Source organism: Salvelinus fontinalis, chromosome 16 (genome assembly GCF_029448725.1).
Source record: "Salvelinus fontinalis isolate EN_2023a chromosome 16, ASM2944872v1, whole genome shotgun sequence".
NCBI classification, from domain to species: domain Eukaryota; kingdom Metazoa; phylum Chordata; class Actinopteri; order Salmoniformes; family Salmonidae; genus Salvelinus; species Salvelinus fontinalis.
In genome coordinates, this window is record NC_074680.1 from 26,726,874 (window position 1) to 26,738,938 (window position 12,065).

The 12,065-nt window shown below is 41.6% G+C and overlaps 1 protein-coding gene across 1 annotated transcript in view; it reads right to left on the bottom strand.

Moving 5' to 3' along the window:
• LOC129812887 (intraflagellar transport protein 43 homolog A) overlaps positions 1-2,010 on the bottom strand; it is a 35,560-nt gene extending 33,550 nt beyond the window's left edge. Inside the window, exons 1-2 of the mRNA XM_055864849.1 lie at positions 1,875-2,010; positions 1,471-1,575 (exon numbers count right to left, since the gene is read on the bottom strand). Coding sequence (XP_055720824.1) covers positions 1,471-1,575; positions 1,875-1,919 — 150 coding nt within the window. The 5' untranslated portion in view covers positions 1,920-2,010. The remainder of the gene's footprint in view (positions 1-1,470; positions 1,576-1,874) is intronic.
• Between the last annotated feature and the right edge of the window lie 10,055 nt (positions 2,011-12,065).

Sequence of the window (12,065 nt, forward strand, 5' to 3'; positions counted from 1 at the left end):
CGTTGGTAACCAGTTTATAAATAGCAATAAGGCACCTCTTGAGTTTGTGGTATATGGCCAATATACCACGGCTAAGGGCTGTGTCTCCACGTTGCATCGTGCCTAAGAACGACCCTTAGCCGTGGTATATTAGCCATATACCACACCTCCTCGGGCATTATTGCTTAATGATCACTTCTCACAATGGTGCTTGTTTAGTAGATCAAAGCTGATTCAATGTTTTGCAAGATTACATATTGATTAATTTGCGTTTTACATTACAGAACCGAATATAATACCATAGCATAGTAGGCCTACAACATTACTGTTACACTAAAAACATTGTTAGCTGAAGCTGAATGGTCCCCAAAAAAGATAATGCAACAGAGTTTTGGCAGGATATATGCTTTGATTGAAATTAAATACAAGAAAGGCTAATCGTTTGTTAACACCATGAGCTCTAATTCGCTCACGAAACCGTAATTCAAGAAGACCTAAATGCATATGCCCAGAAACGGGGAATACGAAGAATGAAGAATTATCATTCATGATTGACAGTGATGATGGCCTATTTTGAAATGAGGTAGCATATGCCTAATTCGGTGTTTGAGAGTATTTTTTTTTTTTAGACAATACTGTATGTGTGAGCATATGCAGATGTTGCAATTGGAGGATCCATTTTATGCATATTCTATAATGATAGGCTATTCAATTGGCTACATCTGTCGGTAAAAAATTTGAGGAAATTATGACTCCACTTACTTTTTTTACGCTCCCGTCTAAAAAAAATAATAGCACTATACCACTGTGCAGGATTCACTTCAAACTCATTTTACATAAAAGTTGCAGTCTCCAAAGAAACAACTGTTCACTAATATGCCTACATCTATAAAGCAGAATAGAGAATTGAAAGCAACATGAAGTAACTTAATACCACAGTGTGAGGCACTCAGTGACAGCTGAGTTAGTATGTAGAATGACTACATTCAAATCATATGTGTATGGATTTGTGTATTTTTTTTATTTATTTACTTTACCTTTATTTAACTAGGCAAGTCAATTAAGAACAAATGCTTATTTACAATGATGGCCTAGGAACAGTGGGTTAACTGCAGAACGACAGATTTGTACCTTGTCAGCTCAGGGATTCAAACTTGCAACCTTTCGGTTACTAGTCCACCGCTCTAACCACTAGGCTACCCTGCCGCCCCATGGATTCAATCTATGAGGGTACAGTATATGTTCTTGTGGTATAAAGTTACTCTGTAGGGTTGGAAAATGAATACTGCCAAGCCATATCATTACTTAAGTGCCCTCATACAATACCTCTTCCTCTTCCTTGGTTCATGCATAAGAAATGATTCACATGTATTTAGGTGGAGTGTATGCAGTGACGTTAATGGCCATGACAAGTAATATATGATATTTGGTTTTAGGTAAATAAAAAGGCATTACAAGCAACACTGATAGTCAATCATAAATCATAGCTACCTCTCCCATCGACGTAGAAGAAGAGGATTTTCTGACGTGTCGAGACTCCTCCATTGAAGATGATTGCTCTGCAGCCTGGCGAGCCCGTCGACCTAACTTTGCAACCTGAGTGAATATCATAATTCGAGTCACTAAAAATTATCTTAAAATGACATGAACACGGTCGTAACTCTGAAGCATTAGTTAAATATTAACTTTATCACACAATTGCTGTAAAGCGGTGTTTAGTTAGCTGGAAGGCAATGCTAACGCGTTAGCTAGCTAAGTAACTGCCTGGAAAAGGCTGCCTCGACAAGAGAGAAACCATAATTCAAGTTCAAGGTTTGCAATGACATTCTAAACATTGCTAACGTTACTTATTATGTAAAGACTCTGTGCACAAGTTGAAATCGTAAATCACTTACATTCTTTCCAACTCCACTGTCTCCGAGTTGAAGATTATCGTCCATTTTCCCTTGCGTTTACAGATGGAGCTACTTCCTGGGGACCAGGAGCGTCACACCGCAACCATCTCCATGGTGATACCAATAAGGGGGAGTGGCGTAAGTAGTCCATGCTCGAGTGGCAGGGAGCGTGACGTTAGAGGCAAGCCAAAATTACATGATGGAGCTACATCCAAACCTTTCAAAAACTCTGGTCTGGTAGATGCTGAGGCTACCCATCATTGGGTAGAAGTGGCCAATAGACAGAGAGACACATCAGACAAAGATTTTCATTATAACCCTACCTACAGACGCCTCATTAGCATAACAGTGATAGGGGGGTATTTCTACTCCTGTGTAACTTCAGGTTACCTATAGTATAACCTTTTATTTTACTTTTGAGGACATTTTCTGTAGCCTACATCTAGGCTGGAAACATGTTTTTTAATATATATAAAACTAGTTAATTGCATCTGCCATGGAGCCCCATTTCATAATATTACCTTATGTCCCTGCTACTTGCCAAAGTTTTTTTAGGGCCTTTTTCACACCTATTAGTTTTATTGAGCACCGTGGCAACAACTCTTATTCTGAAAGTTCTATTTCCAGCATCACAATCTCAGTTTTGCAGTTGAGTAACAAATCCCCTAGCAACTGCACTAGGTGCAAGTGGTGGAAAAAAGTACCTAATTGTCATACATGAGTAAAAGTAAAGACACCTTAATAGAAAATGACTCAAGTAACAGTGAAAGTTAAAGTTGCTGAAACACCCAGATCCTACACTGCCCTTTGTGGTGGAGGTGGCCACTTCAGAATTGGGCATGGGGGCCATCCTGTCCCTAGGTCAAGGTAACCCACAGAAATTGTTTCCATGTGCATACTACTAAAAAAGACAGTCTCCTGCAGAGAGGAACTATGATGTCATCGATCGGGAGCTCTTGGTGGAGAAAGTTGGCATTAGAGGGGTGGAGACACTGGCTGGAAGGCACCAAGGACCCATTTCTCATCCTCACGACCATCAGAACCTGGAGTACATACGGATAGCGAGGCGGCTGAACCCGCGCCAAGCAATGTGGGCCCATTTCTTCACTAGATTCGACTTCACCTTGTCATATCGCCCAGGTTCAAAGAACATCAAAGGCGATGCCCTGTCCACTGTCTACGATTCGGGAGAAGTTCCTGTCCTGAGTGCACCAATCATACCGCCCTCCCGAGTGGTTGCCCCCGTGCTTTGGGACATAGATGTGGACATTCACTAGGCTATGGGGATAAGGGATGGGCTGTTGACCTGGGCGCAAACATCTCTCGTCGCTGGACACCCAGGTATCACCCGCACATCGCTCGCTATGTCAACTCCTGCTCCGTATGTGCCCAAACTAAATCTTCCCGGCACGCTCCAGCAGGGAAACTGCTTCCCCTTCCCGTGCCTCAGCGGCTTGGGTCTCATCTGTCCACTGGCTCTGACAGTGGCTTCTTCTCTAGACTAATATCTTCCGCAAGCATGCTTTGCTCTGCTGCCTCGCTTAAAGTACAGACCATGGAGCCAGTGTCAAGCATCCCATTCATTTGGAACTGGTTATTTACAGTGACTGGGGCATAAAACAGTTTGTCAAATGGCGTTACTCTTTGTATATTCTGCGCTATGACCCGAACCCCTCCTGGTGCTGCACTACATCCGTTCACATATCATAGTTCTAAATCTTCATCACACTCTAGGGTTTGTTTCTCTTAACCCACATATCCCCCCTCCAAATGTGGGCCTGCTAGTTTAACGGCTCCGCACCATGGGTTGCTTGTGTGGGCTCCTCACTGTATCTGGGCCCAGGCGTCGGACAGTTTTTTTTCCAGTGACCTGACTCAAAGCAAACACAGACCCTCCCTTCTACAGTGTGCAAGCGTAGAGTGGTTTGTACCATTACACACCCTGCAGTTCTCCTGTAAGAGTACCCTTGGTTAGGTGGGTGCTGCGGTCTTACTGTTGTCTGAGTGTTCTGCATTAGCACACGATCAAGTAGGCTTATCAAGGTTTGCATGCAGTTTCCCTGAGTTTGATTAGAGGGTGTGACAAGTTTTTATTTTTTTGTATTTCACCTTTATTTAACCATGTAGGCTAGTTGAGAACAAGTTCTCATTTACAACTGCGACCTGGCCAAGATAAAGCAAAGCAGTGCGACACAAACAACAACACAGAGTTACACATGGAATAAACAAACATACAGTCAATAATTCAATAGAAAAAGTCTATATACAGTGTGTGCAAATGAGGTAGGATAAGGGACGTAAAGCAGTAAATAGGCCATAGTGGCAAAATAATTACAATATAGCAATTAAACACTGGAGTGATAGATGACAAGTACCTCACTCTGGCTAGGAGACACTGGACAAGTTGTCACTTCATCTTCAAGTACAGCCATCTAGATATGTGTGGCCACCTGGCGCTTTGACCTGATCAACATTCAGGCTTTAATTGCAGACTGATAATCGTCTAGATGTTCTTGTATCTCGGCTGCCATCCAACTATCAGCTGTTTTGAACTTTTAAAACTGCAGAAAGAGAAGGATCTGGGCAGTATTTCACAAACATCATCGTTACCTCTCGGCTGGAGTCCTCAATGTTCCAAACCTGTCTCCTCAAACACATCTACTACCTTGCTCAGAAGGATCCAGTACTCCATGGTATTTTCTCCTAGTATGGGCAAAGTGTTATAAAAATCGTGAAGAGGCAAAGATGAATATGTTGACTCACTGAAATGCTGTTTCAGTATATCTATTATCACTTTATAGTTCTCGTGAGGTTTCAGAGATGTATTGCTGCGGAGTGTTATCTTTATGATGTCTCTAGCGCTCCCCATAAGCTTGGACATGATCTCCTGTGACTGTTCTATGACCGGCACGCCCCTCTTTCTCAGGTAAACGTCGATGAGCTCCCCCCATTCATGTACTGAGTACTTGTCAGACCCCTCCCTCTGAAACATGGAGGTTCTCTCATGTCAGACTGCATGACCAACTTCATACCAGATAAATTAAGGGAGGGTGTGTCAGTCAATGTCTAGCCTGCACTGGAGCTCTGAGCATGTGCTCCTCTATCCTCCTTCCTCTCACCTTCCTTCCTAAATTGAGCTGATATAGACTGTCCTATCTGATGAGCGAGTTGTGTGATAAGATTTCCCAAGTCAGGATTGGCCACCTCTGAACTATCTGAGGGGGTGTCACTAGGCATAATTACAGGAGCTGAAGGTGTGGCGTTAGGCACCTGAGTAGAGCAAAAATGTTGTGAATCTACAACATCTATAGTTGTAGCTGGGGTCTGAGGCAACTTCCTGAAAAACCTCCCTCTCCCAAGACCCAGTTCAAGCTCATCACTGGATACACGGTCTCCTTTTACAACAATATAAGTCATATTCACTATATGATACACAAATAAATGGATGAGTAATTAAATTAAATATACAGTTGAAGTCAGAAGTTACATACACTTAGGTTGGAGTCATTAAAACTCGTTTTTCAACCACTCCACAAATTTATTTTTAACAAACTATAGTTTTGGCAAGTCGATTAGGACATTCACTTTGTGCATGACACAAGTCATTTTTCCAACAATTGTTTCCAAACAGATTATTTCACTTATAATTCACTGTATCACAATTCCAGTGGGTCAGAAGTTTAAATACACTAAGTTGACTGTGCCTTTAAACGGCTTGGAAAATTCCAGAAAATGATGTCATGGCTTTAGAAGCTTCTGATAGGCTAATTTAGATTATTTGAGTCAATTGAAAGTGTACCTGTGGATGTATTTCAAGGCCGACCTTCAAACTCTGTGTCACTTTGCTTGACATCATGAGAAAATCAAAAGCAATCAGCCAAGACCTCAGAAAGAAATTGTAGACCTCCACAAGTCTGGTTCATCCTTGGGAACAATTTCCAAACGCCTGAAGGTACCATGTTCATCTGTACAAACAATAGTACGCAAGTATAAACACCATGGGACCAGGCAGCTCTCATACTGCTCAGGAAGGAGACGCATTCTGTCTCCTAGAGATGAACGTACTTTGGTGAGAAAAGTGCAAATCAATCACAGAACAACAGCAAAGGACCTTGTGAAGATGCTGGAGGAAACAGGTACACAAGTATCTATATCCACAGTAAAATGAGTCCTATATCGACATAACCTGAAAGGCCGCTCAGCAAGGAAGAAGCCACTGCTCCAAAACCTCCATAAAAAAACAGACTACGGTTTGCAACTTCACATGATGACAAAGATCATACTTTTTGGAGAAATGTCCTCTGGTCTGATGAAACAAAAATAGAACTGTTTGGCCATACTGACCATTGTTATGTTTGGAGGAAAAAGGGGGAGGCTTGCAAGCTGAAGAACACCATCCCAACCGTGAAGCACGGGGGTGGCAGCATCATGTTGTGGGGGTGCTTTGCTGCAGGAGGGACTGGTGCACTTCACAAAATAGATGACATCATGAGGAAGTGAAATTATGTGGATATATTGAAGCAACATCTCAAGACCTCAGTCAGGAAGTTAAAGCTTGGTCACAAATGGGTCTTCCAAATGGACAATGACCCCAAGCATACTTCCAAAGTTGTGGCAAAATGGCTTAAGGACAACAAAGTCAAGGTATTGGAGTGGTCATCACAAAACCCTGACCTCAATCCTATAGAAAATGTGTGGGCAGAACTGAAAAAGTGTGTGCGAGCAAGGAGGCCTACAATCATGACTCAGTTACACCAGCTCTGTCAGGAGGAATGGGACAAAATTCACCCAACTTATTGTGGGAATCTTGTGGAAGGCTACCCGAAACGTTTGACCCAAGTCAAATAATTTAAAGGCAATGCTACCAAATACTAATTGAGTGTATGTAAACTTCTAACCCACTGGGAATGTGATGAAAGAAATAAAAGCTGAAATAAATCCTTCTCTCTACTATTATTCTGACATTTCCCATTCTTAAAATAAAGTGGTGATCCTAACTGTCCTAAGACAGGGAATTTTTAGTAGGATTAAATGTCAGTAATTGTGAAAAATTTAGTTTAAATGTATTTGGCTAAGGTGTATGTAAACTTCTGCCTTCAACTGTAGCTAATGAACTGATTTCCAGTCCCAAAGAGAGAACTATGACAATACAAAAACTCAATTACAACAAAATATCAAATGTTATATCACTTGAGAATAATGAAGCAAGTCCTGGTCTAATGTCTATGCTTCTAATCTCAGATACAGAGACCTGTGAAAACTGCTTAACCTTGTGTGGATGAAGGTCCCAAAGAAAGCATCAAGTCCTGGAGAGACTGAAGGGTGTGTGTTCATCAAGTCCTGGAGAGACTATCGCCATGTGTTATGGTGATCCTTGCTTCTAGAGATCTAGCTAATGGTTGTGCAGGTTTCTCTTCCACCCTATCCCTGACATTCTGCTTTTTATTTGTATTAAACACTACTCATTTAACTATTGTTTTTGAGAAAGATGAATGTCTAAACCCACTAACCATTTACATAGGCATTCTTTGTATGATATAAAATAAAGTTTTGATTATTTTATGTAAAGTGTATTTTTTGGTCATTGAACATTCCCTGTTTGTCTGTTTTATTTGGTTGTTACTCACTTTCATTTTGTCTGATGATACTGCACAGATTTGAGCAGCAGCTGATGTCCTTGATCATTGGTGTGGGTGTAACAATCCCTGTATGACTGACCTAGGATGCAACCCCTGTCCATAGCAGCACTTCATACCCACAAAGCACCATCCATTATCATTCCAAAACCAGGATCTTGGTTGGTCTAGGATAACAGTACTTTAGGTCTCAGGGTGGGTAACCTCACCACACGATGGCTACTAGGGCATTCTCACTTTGTCTTTCCTTGATTATCTCCTCACCTGTATTGTATTGGAGGAGAAGATACAAGATCTCTCCCCTCTGACCTTCTTCTCCAATGGGTTTTTAGAAGGAGACGAGGAGAGGAATCAAGTAAGGATGAATTGAGAAAGTGACTAGCACTCCCCTGTCAACTAGTTCACGTGTGCTACACACTCACCCTTCAGCTACACTTACTGACCTCCTTCTCCTCATCAATCTCAGCAGCCAGCAGAGCAGACTTTGTGAACTGAGTCAATCTAATTTAATTCTGCTACATTGAGTCAGATCAGAGTTGGTGGCGTAGGAGGAGGTGAAATGGGTGTCACTGTAGCAGAGGTGAACTGCAGATAAGTTCTGGTAGCCACTGTGATGTAATGTCATCCCCCTGAGACTTGAAGTTGTGTCTCCTCCAGTCTATCATGAATTGATCTATATTTTAATGCTGTAAGCATCTCGGCTGCTGGAGGATGTCCTCTAATTTTGCACTGATTTGCTTCATTTTGCTACACTTATTGTCCTCCTTCTCTAGTTGTTGGTATGCTAGCTACAAGTGTACTCTGATTAGGGTTTCTGGCCCAGTCAGCCATACAAGGATGGAATTTATACATTACATAGCTACTTTGCAGCCCATGTAAAAGTTAACCTTCACTGTGGTCATGTCCAATGTACTTGTACATGTGGCTTGTCATTTCTATACGGAAACAAGATTGGCAAATCCTCACACATTGTTTACATTTTGCTGATATGTTTTCTCCATTTAAAATTATACTGTAGAAATAGGAAAAACACTCACACATCTGAGAATGTGTGTGTGTTAATCATTTGCTAATAACTTGAAAGAAAATACAACTCTGGTTTGATACTGGCAAGATCAGTGTGTGGGTTTTTCTTTTTTTCTTAGACAATTAACAAGGCTAACCATGTTGAAGGACAATTAACAAGGCTAACCATGTTGAAGGACAATTAACAAGGCCAACCATGTTGAAGGATACCAGATTTGACTTCTATGGCTTCTGTGCACCTCTCTGATTCAGAGGGGTTGGGTTAAATGCGGGATGGCACATTTCAGTAGAATACATTCAATTGGAGAACGGACTAGGTATCCCATTTCCCTTTCTCTTTACATGCCGTCAGAAAATGTATTTGTGCAAGCACAACCCTTGTAATGAAGGTAGGCCTTAAAACCTCTACAGGATCATGTTGCTTGAAATAAAGTTGATATTTGTTTGCTTCACGTAATGTATCATCCTGGTGTAATTCATATACAGTTCAACATTATCACCACAAGGTGTCAGTGATAGCATTTGTTTTACTACAAACCGCTAGCTTGGTCTCGTAACGTAAGGTCAATAAGACATGCCTAGCACAAGCTAGCGGTTCATTAAAACAACAGTATTGTAATGAAACAGGTCTCGAACCCTCGACCTTCTAGCCCGAGGTCCGGCGCGCTATCGACTGTGCCGCAAAAGCATGCTCGTGCGGTAGAGTCGATTTCCGCGCTTATAAGCCCAGGGTCGTTACACTATATTTCTTAATTGAAACTAGCTAAGTGGGCAATATACCTGGGTAACATATAGTTGCGTTTTGGAGGAAGCAGACGAAAAGCTAGGAGAGAGATTAGTGAAGGGGAGAGAGGTTGATAGTGGGGTAATTAGTGCTGCTAGACAACTTTGATGTAAACAATGCGGCCGTCAAACATTGGACTCGAATGCTAGCTACGTTTAGTTATATTGTTTTGCTGTCGTGAGAGAAATGTATCTAACTGGCTATCAAGGTACTTGATACTTGCGTCTATAAACCAATGAGGAGATGACTTTCAGCGCGATCTGCGTCAGAAATAGGAACGACTTCTATTTTAGCCCTTGGCGTCGCAGACGCTCGTTGGCGCAATAATTGAATAACATGGATTTCTAAATTTATTTTGCGGCGCACGTGAAGTGTCCGGTCTGGTCAGCATGTTACATGGAACCCAAACCGGCTGCGCGCATGCTGCGCTATCGTGCATAAATGTATTTTGCCCTCCCACACCAAACGCGATCACTACACGCAGGTTAAAACATTGAGTTGTTATTTTACCTGAAATGCACAAGGACCTCTACTCCGACAATTAATCCACACATAAAACGGCCAACCGAATCGTTTCTAGTCATCTCTCCTCCTTCCAGGCTTTTTCATCTTTGAACTTATATGGGGATCCATCTAAACTTTCATTGTATTACCACGACAACTGGCAACAAAGTTCGTCTTTCAATCACCCACGTGGGTATAACCAATGAGGAGATGGCACGTGGGTACCTGCTTCTATAAACCAATGAGGAGATGGGAGAGGCAGGACTTGCAGCGCGATCTGCGTCAGAAATAGGAATGAGTTCCATTTTAGCCCGTGGCGTCGCAGACGCTCGTTGGCGGGTGCAATAATTGAATAACAAGGATTTCTAAATGTATTTTGCAACGCTCGCGCACGCGACGTGTCCGGTCTGGTCAGCATGTTACAGCATGTTACCCAAACCGGCTGCGTGCGTGCGCCATCGTGCATAAATTTATTTTGCCCCCCCCCACACCAAACGCGATCACAACACGCAGGTTAAAATATCAAAACAAACTCTGAACCAATGACAATAATTTGGGGACAGGTCGAAAAGCATTAAACATGTATGGCAATTTAGCTAGCTAGCTTGCACTTGCTAGCTAACGTTAATTTGTCCTATTTATCTAGCTTGCTGTTGCTAGCTAATTTGTCCTGGGATATAAACATTGAGTTGTTATTTTACCTGAAATGCACAAGGACCTCTACTCCGACAATTAATCCACACATAAAACGGCCAACCGAATCGTTTCTAGTCATCTCTCCTCCTTCCAGGCTTTTTCATCTTTGAACTTATATGGTGATCCATCTAAACTTTCATTGTATTACCACGACAACCGGCAACAAAGTTCGTCTTTCAGTCACCCACGTGGGTATAACCAATGAGGAGATGGCACGTGGGTACCTGCTTCTATAAACCAATGAGGAGATGGGAGAGGCAGGACTTGCAGCGCGATCTGCGTCAGAAATAGGAACGACATCTATTTTAGCCCTTGGTGTCGCAGACGCTCGTTGACGCGCGCAAGCAGTGTGGGTGCAATAATTGAATAACATGGATTTCTAAATTTATTTTGCGACGCTCGCGCACGCGACGTGTCCGGTCTGGTCAGCATGTTAGCTTTATATGCCCTGTAGTCTGGCATCGCTGTAAAAGTTTTGGTATAGCTCATATGAGTTTATGGCATCTGAACCGCAGTATATTTTTGTTAGTCAATGGATAGTTGGGTGCATGCCAGCAACTGGAGGTTCAGTATTGTTTACTAGATTATTTCCAGTGAATGTTGATTTAAGGCTCTTGGAGTTCCATATATAGATATACTGATATGGAATCTCTCCCTGCAACTACACCAGTGACTTCATACCACTATATATGTTCATGTCATTCATGACCTAAAAAAAATCATGCTACGTCTCAATACATTTTAGTGGTAGAGATTTCTGCAATGTAAAATATCCTATCATGCAGTCCCAAGGGAAGCATGCTGAGAATAGTTTTACACCAAAAGCGACATTGCTGACATTTGATTGTATTAATAATTCGACAAACAACTTTAGCAAAGTTGAAGGACATAGGCACTTGTTGGACATTATGTCTCAGAACCAATAACTCAAACTTTTATTTTATTTACCCTTTATTTATACAGAGAATCCCATTTGAGACCAGGATCTCTTTTTCAATTGTGCCCTGTGCTATAACAAACAACAATCCAAACCGAGATAAAATTACATCAAACGTTTAAATTATATAGGCCTACAGAGAAACATGATTAGGTTTTCAATCACAAACAAATACTGTCAGCATACAGGCTAATTATAAAGGTATGACAGAAGTACGCCTATTCTATCACTAAATTATCTGAAAATCAAGTAATATGCACTGGTTTGGTTTCCCCCTCATGTTTTCCACATTAGCTTCACATATCCACTAGGGGGCATACTCTCACTTCTTGAAAATGTACACTGCTCTTGTGTGAACCCAAACTATTTTGTGACCTGACGTGCCAGCGTAGGCTATTATTTGTATAAATTGGATAAATACTACAAAGTTCAATCGCAAACAAAACAAGTTGTTTATTTATCTGTACAACTTGGCACATGGCCTCCAGATAGACAGACATAAACATAGTGTGAAATGCTTCTCCCCGAAATGTACTTCTGCAATGATGATCTGCAGTCCCTCCTTCCCAAACGTCACAACTACCGTTTACTATAAAGTATCAGTGAAA